Consider the following 17,752-nt stretch of genomic DNA (forward strand, 5'->3'; position numbering starts at 1 on the left):
CACTTTGGCTCATGGTGGATTTGACCACCTCTAATGTCTGTTCAGCTCAGAAGGTCTTAACTCCCTGAGTGGATGCTCTAGGGTCCAACTGGATCATTTTTGCCTGTGCTGCTCACACTCTGGGAGGCGGAGTTGGGCAGGGGGTAATGGGGTGAGGCATGGAAACATAGACCGGGATCTCCTGGGTTTTCCTTCTCACAAGAGCCCCCTTGGAGGCTCAGAGTCAGTGTGTTAGCGTGGGGCTCATCCTCAGACTAGACAATATTCTGTTGCCTGTGTGTGCAGGGCCTCTACCAGGGCTCACGCCCTTCTGCCTTCAGATGCCAGTCACATTATTTACAAAATTCCTAAACTCTGTGTCAGGTACTGGGGAACCCAGACAGATAAAGTCCCTCGTCTCATGAAGCGTCTAGTCTCTCTGGGAGAGGCAGAGCATAAATAAGTGGACAAAGAAACATACCTGGGGCCAGGAGCAGTGGTTCACACCTGTAATCCCAGCACTCTGGGAGGCCAAGGTGGGCAGACTGCCTGAAGCCAGGAGTTCAAGACCAGCCTGGCCAACATAGTGAAACCCCATCTCTACTAAAAATACCAAAAAAAAATTAGCCAGGCATGGTGGCAGTCACCTGTAATCCCAGCTACTCGGGAGGCTGAGGCAGGAGAATTGCTTGAGCCCAAGAGGCGGAGGTTGCAGTGAGCTGAGATCGTGCCATTGCGCTCCAGCCTGGGCGACAAGAGCAAAACTTCGTCTCAAAAAAAAAGAAAAAAAGAAATATACCTGGATGTAGGCATGAATGTACCTGTGTGGGTACTGCCTGGGAGTTGCCCAAGGGCAAAGACTGGGTCCCAGTCTCTTCTGTGCCCTTGGAGCCTGCAGCATGGCTAGCTCGGAGTTGGCCCTCACTCAGCAAACATTTGCTGAATTGCCTGGCATACGAGAGAAAGCATATGGAAAGTGCCCAGTCCTTCTGGTTCTGTCCACAGTAGAAGCCAGCAAGTACACACAAACATCTCATTTCAATTAAACATTTATCGAGAATCCATTATGTACCAGCAGGGGCCCAAGCACCGAGAATCTAGACATGAATACAATCGGATCCATCCCCATGGAGCTCACAGCCTGAGGTGGAGGAAGGCACCGAGCCAACCACAACCTTCAGGTGCTAGGACAATGGTTGCTATGTATGCACCCAGTTCCCACCAGGGTAGGGCTGGTGGGCTGGGGAGGGGTGTCAGGGAAGACACCCGGAGAAAATCTACACAGACCTACCCAAGGCAAACACCCAAAGAAACACACAGGTGTCTACACCCACTGCCTAAGCACGTGCGGACATAAATGCTGACCCATGTAGAGCTGGGTCCTACGCAGACCATCATGATTAAGGCTTGCTTGTTAGTGGTACCCCAAATTAAAAATGTATCACAACATTTTTAATGTTGTGATAAAATGTCAGCTTGGGCCAGGGGATGCCCCGGCGTGGGCAGAGCTGACAGTCTAATCTGAGATAGGTTGGTGATTGGCTTGCTTTGAACATCAATCACCAGAGACTGGCCGGCCAGTCAATTACAGACCAGGCTTCACCCTCAGATTAGAGGCTAGAATTTAGGGAACCTGCCAAAAACTTTAACTGTTAGTGTAAAACTTGTGCTTGTTGAGTTGTTAGAATCCAGTAGGCATTGGTGCTGAGGCCAGGGGGCAAGGACAGTGAGGTGGAAGAGGAGAGTGCTTAAAGGTAGTTGGGCGAAGGTTACATTCCTACAGGGCAGAGCTGTGCACTTTAGAAACTGTCTGATTCTCCATTGGGACTTTTTGCTATTAGGAGCTGAATGCCAGAAAACACAAAGAGTTTCTTCTCTTCTACTCAACAATGACAGTCAACACAGAAGACTAGCGAACAGTCAGTTCTGCAGCAGACGTCAGCTGGGTGCCCTCCAATTCACTTCTGACACTGTCTACCTGGAGATAGTGTCAGATCCCCCAGGTGGAGGGTTCAGGCCCTCCTGCCTTCAGATGCCGTCACAAGTTCCAGGCTGTTTTGCCTGTGCTTCTGATGGGCTATAAATCGGAGTTCCTGCAACTCCTTTCTTGGGATCGATTAATTTGCTAGATAGGTTCACAGAATTCAGGGAAGCACATTACTAGTTTATAATAAAGGATATTGCAAAAGGTGCAGAGGGCAAGACATGTAGGAAGGGGTGTGTACACCTACCCTGGTGTCGGAAGGGGTGTGGAGCTTCCATGCCCTCTCCAGGTGCACAACCTTCCAGAAACCTCCATGTGTTCAGCTATCCAGAAGCTCTCTAAACCCTGTCCTTTAGAGTTTTAATGGAGAATCACTGATCACATCACTGGCCTTCGGTGATCAACTTAACCTTCAGCCCCTCTTCCTTATACCCTCCTCCTTTGGTGGGGGGTGGGGCTGCAAGTCCCAACCTTTCTAATCTGCCTTGGTCTTTCTGGTGACCAGCCCCCATCCTGAAGCAGCTATCAGTCAATCATTAGCACACGAGATGACCTCACTTTGGAAATCCTAAGGGTTCCAGGAGTTGCTTGGCAGGAAACTGGATGAAGACCTAATGTATATTTCACAATATCAGAGGAACTGACAAATGCAAGTGTTTGGAACAGTGGCCCTCAGGGAGTCATCAGTCTGTCCCCCAAGACCATACCCATAGTGTGTGGTGATAAAAGTTCCAACCTGTGTCACCTGAGGGGGAACAGGGAGCCAAGCCCAGAGAAGGTGATCAAAAGGTAAACAAGGGGCATGGAGTCAGGACTCTACCTGAACCCCCTGCCAGGGGAACCCACCCTGCCTCTTCCTCTCCTTCAGGGCTGGCTCTTTTTGATTGAGAAATGGATCTCTCCTCTAGAACTTCCTTTTTTTTTTTTTTTTTTTTTTTTTTTAATACAGGGTTTCACCATGTTGGTCAGGCTGGTCTTGAACTCCCGACCTCAGGTGATCCCCCCGCCTTGGCCTCCAAAGTGCTTGGATTACAGGCATGAGCCACCACACCTGGCCTTAGAACTTCCTTCTTTTTTTTTTTTTTTTTTTTTTTTGATATGGAGTTTCACTCTTGTTACCCAGGCTGGAGTGCCATGGCGCGATCTCGGCTCACTGCAACCTCTGCCTCCTGGGTTCAAGCAATTCTCCTGCCTCAGCCTCCCGAGTAGCTGGGACTACAGGCGTGCGCCACCATGCCCAGCTAATTTTTGTATTTTTAGTAGAGACGGGGTTTCACCATGTTGACCAGAATGGTCTTGATCTCTTGACCTTGTGATCCACCCACCTCGGCCTCCCAAAGTGCTGGGATTACAGGCGTGAGCCACCGCGCCCGGCTAGAACTTCATTCTTAAACCTAGGAGGATTTTGTGTATTCTTTCCCTAAGAGATACTGTATCTTTGTACTAGTATCTTGTATAGTGCTTTCTCCCTATCAGGCACTATTCTAACTGCTACACAAATAATAACTAATTTAATACTCTTAATAATTCTAGGAGAAGGGGACATTTTAATTCCCATTTAACAGATAGGGGAACTGAGGCTCAGGGGATTTAGTAAATTGCCTATGATCACACAGTGAATGAGCTGTGGAAGCAGGATGGTGCCAGAGTCCGCCCTCTGATTCCTCACCTCTGCTGCCTCTCAGGATGGAAGATCTGGTTCTTTCTCCTTCACCTTCACTGGCACTAACACACCAGGGGTCGTGGATAAGCCACTGCCCCTCTCTGGGTCTCCCTTTTCTTCTCTGGGAATCAGAAAGCCATCTCAGCCCGGTGGCCTTCCAGGAAACTGACGCAGCATTGTGGGGAGCAGATGTGTCAAGCTGGGCTCCCAGTATCCGGTTCCATGGATCAGGGCACTCAGCCCCATCAGCAAACCCACAACAGGGCTCACAGACAACCTGAGGCCTTGCAGGGTGATCAGGGTTGGGGACACTAATGAGGACGCTGGGAAAGAAACCCCTTCTCTCCGATAGCAGATTCATGCATGCAGGGAAAGGCATTGGCTGTGCCCACTGTCTGCACCCAGGCCAAGGCCCTCAGAGGTCAAATAGATTCTTAGGTGCTATTTATCGTCTTGGAGAAATTGGAATTTTCTGGGTAATGGGAAAGCTGACAGATTCCAGCTGGTCAGGCCTGCTGGGGACTCAGGGGAAAGAGCAGGAACTGTGAGTCCTTCAGGGAAGGACTCCACACTCCCTGACCCTGAGGATGGGACAGAAGCAGGAAAGGGCAGGATTAGAGCCTCTCCATGGCAAAGACCCACACCCTCTAGTCTCTCTGTGGCCCACGTGGGAGTAAAGCCAGAGGCCTAGACCCTTAGATTGAGAAGGGAGCTCCTTTGCGTCAAGCCTGTCATTTTAGAGATGCAGGACCTGAGACCCAGAAAGGGGCAGTACATATCCTGTGTCACACAGCTAGTGCGGCCCAGACAAGCTCTGGTCTCCCAGCCCAGACAGATTTTTTATCAGGATTCCCATGAAAAGCTTAGGTGTAAGACCTGAGACGCTGGCTGGAGACACTCCCAGGGGTGGGAGGTGGGAATTCACCATCCACTGCCCACTTGCTCCAGCGTAGACAGCCCCACTGTAGGTTCCTAGGTCGGGACCTCAGGGAAGAAAGCCCAAACTCCCTCCCCTGGCATTCTAGGTTCCCAGACCCCCTTTTACGTATCTCCCTCACTCCCCGCTTCAGCCACCCGTACAGCATTTCCGGCTTATACTCCCCCACACACTTGTCCACACCCCTCTTCCCACCTGGATGGCCTTTACCCCACTCTTCTCTGATTAACTGAATGCTCCCACCCCTCAAGGCCTCTGAGGCCTCCATTCCTGGTCCCTCTACTCTGTAACTTGCCTCTCTTCCAAATTCCTTACTTCATGAAGCTAGCACACCCACTTACCGGTAGATGGAGGCCCAGATTCTCCCCTCAGGACAGAAGCACATTCCTCCCCAGCTGCCAGAAAGTTAGTGGCTCCCGCCCGGGTGAGGGCCTCTGTAGAAATTGCCCTCCAAGTCAGCCGACTCATCTGAAGAGCCATGGTCCCTTCGCCCACCCCAGTGGATGGCCAGTGATTGACAGGGGCATAAAGGATCTCCCTCCCTTTCCCCCAAGTGGGACAACTCCAGCGGTCATCTCAGCTTCAGAGCTTCCTGCCAGACCAGTGTAGGTTACTGTAACTATGCCTCGGTTCAACTTTTCCTCAGCCCAGACCTCCTCCCTTATCCCTTATCGGGACTATTCTCAAGAGCTGGCTAATCTCCATCTCAGAATGCTTTGCAGGGTAGTCAGTGTAGGATCCCCGGTAATGTAACGGTTAAGCAGCCAGCCTGGCTTCCAAATGGGAGCAACTGGGTTTAGTTCTGTGACCTTGGCAGAGTTAAGTCGTTGTGTTACCTGTCAGGTGAGAATAATGCTGAGACAACAGCTTCTGTCTCCGGTGAGTGCTGTGACAATTAGATGAGATGGTAGGTGTGTGGTCCACATATTGAGAAAGCACTCAATATGCATTAGCTATCATTTACATTTAACTTCTCTGAGGCTCAGGCAAATGCGGATAGGATATTACTACTTGTATCATGGGGTTGTGGGTAACAAATAAGATTGGGAGGCAAAGGGTTCGATTTGGTGCTGCTTCAGCCTAATACAGACTTTGGGGTAAAGGTCCCCGGGGGCTCTGCCCACCCTAGAGTTGTGGTCTGGAGGCCTGACCCCTCCAATAACTGATAAGGGTTATAATATTAGTTTTCCATTGCTGTTGTAAAAAAATCACAATTTAGTGGCTTCAAACAGCACGAATTTATTATCTGATAGTCCTGAAGGTCAGAAGTCTGGTGTGGATTTCATGAGACTGAAGCCAAGGTGCCGCCGGCAGGCTGTGTTCCTTCCTGAAGCTTTAGGAGAGGGTCTGTTTCCCACTCACTCGTGTTGTTGGCAGAATTCAGTTCCTCTGGTCGCGGGGCTGAGGCCCTCATTTTCTTGCTAGCTGTAAAGGAGCTGTTGATCCCAGGTTCTAGAGGCCACTGCATTCCTCAGCTCGTGGCCCCTTCCTCCATCTTCAAAGTCAGCACAGGCGGGTGGAGGACTTCTCATGGTGTATCTCTCTGACCTACCTTCTTTGGTCATCTTTTACTCTTGAGGATTCATGGTTGTATTGGGCCCTCCCGGATAACCCCCGACATTCTCCCCATCTCCAGGGCCTTAATCACATCTGCAAAGTCCCTTTCTGCCATGTAAGGTAATGTATTCACAGATCCCAAGGATTAGGACGTGGATGTGTTGGGGGTGGTGGGGGTCATTATCCTGCCTACTACCTCCATCCAACATGGAGCAACCTTTGATCTAAAATTCCCCCCTCCCTTTCCAGGGAGAGGTCTGTGCCATTTCCTGTGCAGCAGGGACTTACGGCCCCAACTGCTCGTCCATCTGTAGCTGTCACAATGGTGGCACCTGCTCCCCAGTAGATGGCTCCTGTACCTGCAAGGAAGGTAATGGGCCCTCTCTCCCAAGCCCATCCCCCACATACAAGCACACTGCCCAGGTGGGTTGCCAGCCGAGGGGTTTCAGGTGGGGCTGCCCCAATCCGACCCACATGCAAGGTCAGGGAGCTTCTACTGGCTGGGTTCCAGGTAAGGAAACCCATGCCAGGAACTTCAGTAGCAGGAACGTAATAAGGGGATTCACTGCAATGTTGCTGGAAGAGCTGAACAGCACACAGGGAAGGTGTGCAACCCAGGCATTACACCTGCAGGGGAAGCCGCTATCACTCCTGGGGTCGGAGGGACAAGAGGAAGAGTTCCCAGAGCTTGGGAGCAAGGGCCACCTGGTGGGAGCTGGGACATGAAGAAAGGGGCTGTGCAGAGGAAGAGGGAGAGGACACACCTGTCTCTCCTGCTTCTGCCCTCCAGCCTGTGGGCAGGTCTCCCACGGGCAGCCGAGCTGGGAGCCAGCTGAGGGGGATCCTGGGATATGCAGCCTGCAGGGCAGGGGACAGCCCCCATCACAGAACAGGGAAGGAGAAAAATGGTATGGTAGACAAAGAGGCCAGTGAGCAGCCTAAGAACGGACAATCAGCCTGTCCCTCAAACAGAGGGCCCTGAGATAAGCTTCCAGACTCCACCCTGGGCAGAGACAGCACTCTCCACCTGAGCTGGTGCCTGTTCCAGGTGGGATCATCTGCCTGCAGCACAAACCATGAGCACCAGAGGAAGGAGACCTGGGTTCTCGCCCCAGCTCTCCCAACAGCTCTGTTGTATTTCTGAGCTGACTCTGTGTGGAATGTGTGTTCTCACCAGCCCTCAGGAAAGCAGTGGTTTGGGTAGGATGCTGTGTGCAGAGCTGGGGGAAGTGGGCAAAAGGACACACTGGACCTGGATGGAGAAGTGACAGTCCCTTTCCCTCCCCTCAGGGTGGCAGGGCCCGGACTGCACCCTGCCGTGTCCCAGTGGGACGTGGGGCCTGAACTGCAATGAGAGCTGCACCTGTGCCAATGGGGCAGCGTGCAGCCCCACAGATGGCTCTTGCTCCTGCACCCCTGGCTGGCTGGGAGACGCCTGTGAGCTGCCTTGCCCGGTGAGTGCCAAGGTGGGGAGGGACACATTGGGTTCAGGATCCCCTTACACCCGCCGTTTCCCTGGTATTAGTTTGTCCACAGGAGTGCACAGAGAAGAGCACTAAGCTAGGTGACAGGACACTCGGATTCAGGTCACAACCTAGTCCGAACCTCTCTGTGGCTGTTTTACTACTGTGGCCCTCATCCCTCTCATGTATAAAATGGCAAGTATTTGGCAGATATGGTGACATGGCATCACTTTTCCCTTGCTACTCTTGGTAAGCATTACTGACTCTGGCATTCGAGCTCAAATGCAGCTTCAGATTCCTTTGCAACACAGTGCTACAAGACAGCCCCTACTAATCCATGAGAGTTGCCATTCCTTGGTAATGTCTCAGCTTCCTATACTTTTATGATCAGAGTGTGTGGTGACGAACACAAGCACTGTTCAACAATAACCACCCAGACTGAATCACTGGATCCTACGGATCTGAGATACATATGGGCCGGGCATGGTGGCTCACACCTGTAATCCCAGCTCTTTGAGAGGCCAAGGCGGGTGGATCACTTGAGATCAGGAGTTTGAGACCAGCCTGACCAACATGGAAAAACTGCATCTCTACTAAAAATACAAAATTAGCTGGGTATGGTGGCACATGCCTGTAATCCCAGCTACTCAGGAGGCTGAAGCAGGAGAATTGCTTGAACCCAGGAGGTAGAGGTTGCAGTGAGCCAAGATCGCATGACTGCACTCCAGCCTGGCCTGGCAACATCTCAAAAAAAAAAAAAAAAAAGATACAAATAAGTTAAACCAACCGATGTTATTGTTGAATGAGCAATGCAGTCCTTAAAGAGCAATTTGGAGTCCTGCAATCCTGGGTTCAAATCTCGGCTTTGTTACATCCTTTGTTACCTTGAGCATGTTACTTCACCTCTCTAACTTTGTTTCTCATCTTTAAAGTGGGAATATAATGGAATCATATCATGGAACTGTTGGGAGGATTAAGAAAAATGAGGTATATGAAACTCCGGATACCTAATGAGCATATAAGAATTGGTGACCACCTTCTTTCCCAGCAACAAAGAATAAATCATAGTCTTTCCTCACATGTGATCAGCGTGTTACAATCTGCAAAGTGCATTTTCATTTCCAATTTTAGTTAATGATCATTACAGGCCCTGAGCTTGACCACCGAAAAGCAGAGTAGAAATATCACCTCCCTCCCTCCCAGCCTCATACTCCTGTGAGTGTTTTCATGACTGTGTTGATCTCCACTTACAAAACATGTCCCCGCTGTGGCTCAGTTTTGTCATCAAGATCCAGGAGATCCTACTGGACCCTCCAAAAGTAAAAATTTTTTAAAAGAAAGATCCGATAGAAGTACACAAACCTCTGGAAGTTTGGGTCTGATCATTTTTCTCTCCTGGTCTCCTCCACAGGATGGCACATTTGGGCTGAACTGCAGTGAACACTGTGACTGCAGCCATGCTGACGGGTGTGACCCAGTCACAGGCCACTGCTGCTGCCTGGCCGGATGGACAGGTAACCTTCCCTTGCTGTGCCAACACCCAGGTACTGTAAAACTGGGTTCTTGGTATTCTAATTATCTTGATCCTTCTTTCTCCTTCAATACCTTTCTTCTTGTTCCCTGAATATGCATCTTTCCCTATATCTGCTCTGGGTTCCAGTTCTCCATTCCATTCAATTCAAATAAGTACTTATTGAACATCTATTAGGTATAAGCTCTGTCCAAGGCACTAGAGTCACTCCAGTAGAAGGTCAAAAGCTGACACATGGTGGGTATAAGTGCTCAATCTAGAGAATATGATGGAGAAGGAGACAAGGGACTTTCTCCTTAGTCCAGTCTCAGAATCCTGGTCCTTCTATCTATCCTGTCAGCCTGCCTCCTAAACACAAGGTAAATCCATCTACTTCTCTTCATCCCACTGCCACCATGCGGTCTGCTGGGCACCATCCCACATCTGGCACTGCCTCAGCCTCCACTCTTGCCCAGCTGCATTCATTCTGCACCTGGTGTCCAGAGGAAACTTTAGAAACCCAGATCTGCCATGTCAGTCCCTGTTCAGAATGCCTCAATGGCTTCCCACGAGTCTTACATAAAATTTTAAATCCTTACCAGGGCCCAGGGCTCACAGGATCTGGCTCTGCCACCTCGCTCTGCTCACTTTGTTGCTCACTACATTCCAGCCACCAGGGCCATAGTCTACTTCTTTGGGAAGCCAACCACCTTCCTCACTCCTGGCCTTTGTACGTGCTATTGCCTCCTTGCCTGGATCACTCCTTCCCCTTCTTTTCACCTGATAATTCCTCATCTACTAGATTTCAGTGTAAACCTTTCCTCCTCTGGGAAGGCGCTCCCCCTGCTACGATACCCACCCACCACGTGGCCAAGACAAAAGCATCCCCTTTACTAATTCTTCTACCCTACTCTTTTCCTATTGTGGTACTTAAGTCAGAATTCAGTGACAGTTGTAGTAACTGTTTATTATCTGCCTCCCTCACATGGCCATCAGCTCTAAGGAGGCATCTGCCTTATTCACCATTGTATCCACTGCCTGCCACACACTGAGACATGGATAACACGGTAGTTAAAAAACCAGCTCTGGAGCCAGACTGCCTGGGTTTATGACCCTGAGCAAGTCTTTTAACTTCTCAGGGCCTGAACTCTCCATCCGTAAAATACAGGTAATTATTCTTGCAACTATAGGGTTGTTTTGAAGCTTAACTGAGTTAACTACCTATAAAGTGCTAACAGTGCCTGGCACATAGTAAGTGCTCAGTAAATGTAAGCCCTCAATACAGGAAGTGCTTAATAAGCATTTCAGGAGTGAACCTACTAGCCCGTCCCAAGGTGATGAACAGCAAAGAGAAAGAAATGCAGTCATTTCTGGCAGTATAGGTTCTCAGATAAATAATTAACACCAAGTTGCTCCACAGGCTGTGTTCACAACCAGAAAGTTTCTAAGCAGCCAAGAGCCAGGGACCCTGCTTCCTCTGCAGTATCTCTGGCCTAGCTTCCCCTGCCTTGCTGGCTCCTGTCCCTCAGTACAGAATGAGCCTCCACCCTGGTCACTGGCACCCTAGAATCTCAGCAGGAACCAAGTGGAAATCCACTTTAATTTTTCATTACCTTAATTTTGAGTGAGCCGATGAAGATTTTAATGACATCTAGTGCTTAAAAATTCTCTTTGGTTAACAACCTTTTGCAAGGCCTCTGCTGTTCTAAACCTAATTTCTCCAAATGTGGTCCTGAAGTCTTTTTTTTTTTTTTTTTTTTTCCAGATGGAGTTTTGCTCTTGTTACCCAGGCTAGAGTGCAATGGCGTGATTTCGGCTCACCGCAACCTCCACCTTCTGGGTTCAAGCAATTCTCCTGCCTCAGCCTCCCGAGTAGCTGGGACTAGGGGTGTGCGCCACCATGCCCAGCTAATTTTTTTTTTTTTTTTTTTTTTTTTTGTATTTTTAGTAGAGACGGGGTTTCACCATGTTGACCAGGATGGTCTTGATCTCTTGACCTCCTGATCCACCCGCCTCGGCCTCCCCAAGTGCTGGGATTATAGGCATGAGCCACTGCACGGTTCAAAGAAGCAACTGATGTCCTGAGGTTTGTCATGCAGAAGGTGGCCAATGAGAGACAAAGAAGGGCCTCCCACTCAGTGAGCTCTCCCCACTCACTTCTGCCTCAAGAAAAATCTATGCCTGGGACTGTGCATGGTGGCTTAAGCCTGTAATCCCAGCACTTTGGGAGGCTGAGGCGGGTGAATCACCTGAGGTCGGGAGTTTGAGACCAGCCTGACCAATGTGGAGAAACCCCGTCTCCACTAAAAATACAAAATACTGCCAGGTGTGATGGTGCATGCCTGTAATCCCAGCTCCTTGGGAGGCTGAGGCAGTAAAATCACATGGACCCAGAAGCCGAGGTTGTGGTGAGCCAAGATCACACAATTGCACTCCAGCCTGGGCAACAAGAGCGAAACTCCATGTAAAAAAATAATCCGTGCCTAACTTTGAAGTTCCTGGCACATTGTTCATACTTTGGCTTGGCGCAGGTTTGGGGCTTCCCTGAGCTGTGTATCTCTGTCTCCCCCTCGCCCTCGTAAGCCACAGACTTACTGACAACTGGCATTTTGTCTTATTCATCTCGCCCTACATATAATATATGCTTATTAAATGTTTACTGAAATAATTTGGAAGAAGTTGGACTATAACCATTCATGGCTTTTCTCCTTAATGTGGCTTTAAAGATGATCTCCTCCAACCTTCTCATGGCACAGATAAGGAAAAGGAGTTGTCTGGGGTATCAGGACATTAGTGCCAACAGGATGAGAGACTCAGAACTGTATCTTTAGGGGGAACTATTTATTCAATCAACTAGCATTTATTGATTCAAGCCAATTACCAAGTCTTTATTTGGCAGCTACCTTGTGCCTAGCACCATGCCAGACTCAGCAGTAAATGGTAAAAAGCAACAGTTTCTGAGTACCTAGTGTGTGCCAAACACTGTGTTAAGCACCAAAGATGCAACATTGACCAAGATGGTATCCTGTCCGTGAGGAGCACTTAGGTAAGCAAAGTCAGAAGTGCCAATAAGCTGTGTTCCCTGTCTTCAAACTGCTGGCAGAGGAGACAGGACTCGTGTGTATGAAGCTTTCAAGGAACAGGTAGAGACAAAGCTGTATGCTGCTGATTATCAAAGAGGTGCTTGTCTCCCTGGGCAGACATCCAAGAAGGCTTCCTGGAGAAGGAGGACCCTAAGCTTACCCTGAAGGATATGGGCTGCTGAGTGGCTACTGCGTTCATTGCATGAACTAGAGATCATAATGTATGGATTCCTAGCCTAGGTTTACCTGCCAGTATAGATGTGGGGGTCAGGGGGAGTCCTGGAAAATAAAGCAAGGAGATTCCCAAGAGTAAGAAAGGACCTCTGAGGGGGATTATTATCCCTATCCAACTGTGGGGAAAACCGGGGCCCGGGAAGGTAACTGAAACTGCTTCTTCAGAAGCTATAACTGGGAGCCTCCCACAAGGCCAAGGTCAGCCTCTTTGATCATACCAGTAAGTTGCTTCTGAAACTGGGCACTTCACATGGGGAAATCCTTGACCCTTCTTTCCACTTAGATCCCATGTCTTAAGCTCTAAGAAGTTCTTGGGACATTTAAGAACCACAAACAGGAGCCCCACTCCCATAGAAACAGGCCCAAAATATAATAACCGCCAAGTCCTAGAACCCAGTGGGACTTTGCAACCACCTTCAGTCTGAGAATAAATATGGTACACTCATGGCTCTCAATCTCCATAAAAGAGGACCCCTTTTTACATGGAAACACTAAGGATCCCACAATGAGAGTAGCTGTACTTTTAATAGTCACTGGCTGGGACAAACAAAATAGCAACCAGTTGCCGTGAATTCAGCGGTGCTTTCACATACACTGTGTTTTATGAATACAGCAATACCTATAGTTTTAGGAAAGAGTCGTGTCCACATGTGACATATGTGCCTTGGTCAGCTGGCAAAGAGTGCTCGGTGTGCAGTGGAACTGGGGGCCCTGTAGGCAGCAAAGCTCTACCTCAGTCCAAGGAACAGCTGTGTCCCTAGGCCTGTGGTCTGAACCCTGGGTTTCCAACAAGCACAGGCAAAAGTAGTCCTAGGCCGGCACAGTGGCTCACAACTGTAATCCCAGCACTTTGGGAGGCTGAGGCAGGCAGATCACCTGAGACCAGGAGTTTGAGAACCTCCTGGCCAACGTGGAGAAACCCCGTCTCTACTAAAAATACAAAAATTAGCCAGCTGTGGTGGCTCATGCCTATAATCCCAGCTATTTGTGAGGCTGAGGCAGGAGAATTGCTTGAACCCAGGATGTAGAGGTTGCCGTGAGCGGAGACTGCACCACTGCACTCCAGCCTGGGCAATAGAGACCCTGTCTTCAAAAAAGAAAAGCCTTATGTCAGGTCACAGCTTTTGTTATGCCCAGGAAGAGGAGACACTTGAAGATGAATCCAAAACTTTGAACAGTTTCATGGTTTCCACTTTCCCAAGCTCCCTTTAATCAATCTATGATGCCTGTCCAGGCTTCACTTCTTGGGTGCCTGAAACACCACTGGGAGAGACCCCAATCAATGGGTAAAATATGGCAAATATGGCTGCCAGATCCCATTCCCTGGGAAGGAAACCACTTGTACACCCCAGCCCCAACTACCCACCCACAACCATTTCCCAAAGAGTGGCATCTGAAGCCTCCAGCCTGCTGCAAAGTGGAGGAAGCACAGATGCTGGGCTAGACTGAGGAACAGGAGGATAGGTAAAGCCTGTTGCATCCCCTCCCTCGCCCCGCTCTGACGGTTCCACGCTCCCTCCCGTCTCCTTGCCAGCCCAGGTGGGCTTGTACAATTCCAGCCTGCCTCTAAATTGGTCCCACTGCTCTCTTGCTGCTGTTAAAGTGGGCTCTGTTCACCGAGCATGAGTGTCTTTCTCCTGTCTTTCCTCCTCTTTCCCACAATCCCTGTTCTAATAACAAGGCAGACATGATTTTTCAACTAATTCTGCCCCTCTCTGAGCCTCTGATATGCACCTTCCGAAGCCAAGCCAGTCTCCTGGGCTCACGTGTTCCATTTCCCTAATGCATGTCAGACTGGAAGCCTTTCTGCCTGGGAAGAAAATCTACCCCAGAGCTGGGGCATCCAGCCTCAGGCCTTTTAAAATTCCTTCTTCGCCTTCAGGCTGTAGAGAACCTAACACACATTTCCTCTGCCTCAGCCCAAAAAGACTATACAGACTTTGTTCCTTTTTCTTATTGAGAAATTCCATCCATTCCCCACTGGGCCACTGTCAAACTGAGGGTCATTAAATAAAATTGTTGGGTTACAACTAACATTTTAAAAAATGAAATCGAGTACATCACAGTACAGAGAAAACATCAGAGTCCACCATACATAGTGACAGTAAATGTAATTTTGCAAAGCACTGGTTTCTATTTTATGTGTGCACGAATGATACACACAGTTCGCTGAGGACTCTAGTCAAAAGAATCTGAAAAGACTCCACCTACTCTCTGAGCCCCTCCCTGGCTGGGTTGGCAGAGACCCAGCAGCACCAGTGGCTCCTGAGCTAACGTGGGTGGGCATGTGTGGCTTACTCCCAGCTGGCACTCACTTGCCCATAATTGGTTTCTCCTGGTCCTGTTCTTGGATGCCATACAGAGGAGGCCCTTGTGATCCGGTCCCTTCTTATTCCCACAGTCTCATCTCTTGCACTTTGTAGGTTCAGCCACACTCGCTATTTGTAATTTCTTTCAAGACATGATTCTTTCTCCCGCCTCCTGTTGTTTGCACATGTAGTGCCCTTTGCTTGGTCAGTTCCTCCTTGACTTTTAGAACTCTGGACATCATTTCTTCCTGAGAGTCCTCCATGATCAGCCAAGCCTCAGCCGGGTTTCTCCTCCACATTCCTGGATACACTAGGCTCGCCTCCACCTCCTCATACTACACTGTCCCCCTTCCCTCCATCCTTCCCTCCGCCCTCACCTCTCTTACCACTGACCTGAGTCTGCCTCTGGCCCACAGGTATCCACTGTGACAGCACGTGTCCACCTGGCCGCTGGGGCCCCAACTGCTCCGTTTCCTGCAGCTGTGAGAATGGAGGCTCCTGCTCGCCAGAGGATGGGAGCTGCGAGTGTGCCCCTGGCTTCCGAGGACCCTTATGCCAGAGAAGTAAGGCTGATCCCCTGACCTCGAAGGGCTCAGAGGGCTCATCCTCCCTTGCCCTCCCCAATTGGAACTAGACCTGGCCTGAGAGCTGCTGGGCTCTTGAATCAGCCCCCATCTCTTCCCTCCCTCTAGTCTCCCTACTCTCTGCACTGGCTGTTCTGTCCCCAAGTTTGGGACCCAGCTCAGCTACTCAATGGAAACACGGCCACACCACAGCTCTTCTCTACAGAAAGGGATGAGCCCTCCAAGATGTGGGAAGGATGCAGGTCTCCCCTTGTTTTTGAGAAGCGTGGAACAGGATGGGTGGCTAGGATGGGTACCTCGCTAGCTAGGCTGGTCCCTTGGGCTGCTGACCACCATCTCCCCTTCACCCTCAGTCTGCCCCCCTGGGTTCTATGGCCACAGCTGCGCCCAGCCTTGCCCCCTCTGCGTGCACAGCAGCGGGCCCTGCCACCATGTCAGCGGTATCTGTGAGTGCCTCCCAGGATTCTCCGGAGCCCTCTGCAACCAAGGTACTGTCTCCAGTGGGAAGGTACTGGGCAGGGAGGTGAGAGGTTCTGGGAGGAAAGTGGCAGGGGTGGAGGGATTTGGAGATTTTCATCACACTCTGGAGGCAAATCCTTCCCTCTTCAGGGATTGGGCTGCCTTTATGAGAACTGAGCCCCACATGGCATGAGACAAAGGCCCTAACACAGTCAAGAGGCTCAGAGAGGTGAGATGATTTGTCTGATTTCGCAGCTAACAAGTGGCAGAAACAAATTCTTATTCCAACATGCATGCCAAAGAGATGAAAAGTGACATAAGCATAGAGGAGATCTGCATTAGAAGTGGCACCATGTGGTCTGTGCCGAGTGCCATGGGTAAAGGCAGAGAATGCTGTGGGAGTGCAGAGGAACTGGCTCTGGCTTTGGCTGGAGATGGCAACTTCCAAGCTCTCCTCCCCATCATATTCAGGCCACCATCCCTAATCCCTCCCCATACACTTTACTGACTTGACCTCAGAATCCTTCACAACACCAACTCCAAGAACTGCTGCCACTCACCAGGAGTTGAAAAGAGAGAGAAAGCTTATTTACATTGGTGTTCTGCTAAACCCTGAATTGTATCATTTGCAGATTTTTAAAATAGAATATTCCTCCTATGGCTGATTTCAAGGTACCAATGTTTAACATCATTCACAAAATTCCCAAATATTGAACAACCAGTGGGAAGGCAGGAGCTGCCTCCACACATCATTGCCTATTGCCATCCCTGGCTTTCTTGAAACAAGACAGTGTGGATTTGGGGGAAGGCTCCATGGACCATGCAGGACTTCAGCTAGGCCTTAGCATGAAAGATGGAAAAGGACGGCTGGGCATGGTGGTTCATGCCTGTAATCCCAGCACTTTGGGAGGCCGAGGCGGGCAGATAACCTGAGGTCGGGAGGTCGAGACCAGCCTGACCAGCATGGAGAAACCCCGTCTCTACTAAAAATACAAAAATTAGCCAAGCATGGTAGCACATGCCTGTAATCCCAGCTACTCGAGAGGCAGAGGCAGGAGAATCGCTTGAACCCGGGAGGTGGAGGCTGCGGTGAAATGAGATCACACCATTGCACTCTAGCCTGGGCAACAGGAGCAAAACTCCATCTCAAAAAATAAGAAGAAATTTTTTAAAAAAAGAAAGGCGGAAAAGGAAGAAAAGCATTCTGTGTAGAGGAAGCAGCTTGGGCAAAGCACAGACACATGGGCATGCTACAGGGAATAGCTGATGGATGAATATGGTAGCTGGGGGTGGGAAAAGGAGATCAAAAGGTAGGCAGGGGCTTTCAGAGCAGGTTTGAACACAAGGTTACAGAACTTGCACTCTAACCTGAAAGGAGTCAAGAAATCTTAGAAAAGTTAAACTTAGGGCTAAAAGCAACTTCAAGGTCATCCATACAAGAAATCTCCTCTGGACTCTACTTAAATACTTCTGTTGACTGAGAGCTCACTACCTCCCAGGGGAACCCATTCTTTTGATGAATAATCACTGCTGAGCTGGGCTATTTTTGCAGTGTGTGGGCTGTTAATATGTATGAGTGAAAAGTTGACTACATGATGCTTCGAGGTCATGAGAAATTTGAGCCCCAGGGAAACATATGTGACAGTTTCATTTACCTGCAGCCCTCCTAGGACGGTTTAATCATAACTTGACATGTCGAGGTTTACTTATCAAAAACACAGGAGACCTGGCCATCAATACAGATAGTCTAGGTCTAAATTAGGACCCATGTAGCCTGAGGAGTAACTCAGAAGCTGCGTTGTCTGATTTATCGCCCACTGGCCTAATGAGTATTTCCCACATATAGATCTAACAGTTTGCTATTAATGGCAACTGCCCTGGTTAAGTCTCAAACCTTGTAAAAAATTGAACTGACACTTTCTAATGACTGGCTTTCCGGCGAGTTACAAATTACAGACACTGCTTATGCAGAATCATTAAACACAGATTA

The 17,752-nt window shown here is 49.5% G+C and overlaps 1 protein-coding gene across 19 annotated transcripts in view; it reads left to right on the forward strand.

The window, feature by feature from the left end:
- MEGF11 (multiple EGF like domains 11) overlaps positions 1-17,752 on the forward strand; it is a 398,263-nt gene that overhangs the window by 353,819 nt on the left and 26,692 nt on the right. For all 19 annotated transcript variants that reach the window (XR_012516094.1, XM_074392772.1, XM_039468640.2 and 16 more), the window contains 5 exons: positions 6,370-6,490; positions 7,411-7,574; positions 8,995-9,097; positions 15,136-15,282; positions 15,657-15,791. Coding sequence is in view for 18 of the 19 variants with exons in the window: in XM_074392772.1 (XP_074248873.1) it covers positions 6,370-6,490; positions 7,411-7,574; positions 8,995-9,097; positions 15,136-15,282; positions 15,657-15,791 (670 nt within the window). In the remaining variant the exon portion in view is untranslated. The remainder of the gene's footprint in view (positions 1-6,369; positions 6,491-7,410; positions 7,575-8,994; positions 9,098-15,135; positions 15,283-15,656; positions 15,792-17,752) is intronic.

The sequence above is a fragment of the Saimiri boliviensis genome, chromosome 2, assembly GCF_048565385.1.
Source record: "Saimiri boliviensis isolate mSaiBol1 chromosome 2, mSaiBol1.pri, whole genome shotgun sequence".
Taxonomy (NCBI): Eukaryota; Metazoa; Chordata; class Mammalia; order Primates; family Cebidae; genus Saimiri; species Saimiri boliviensis.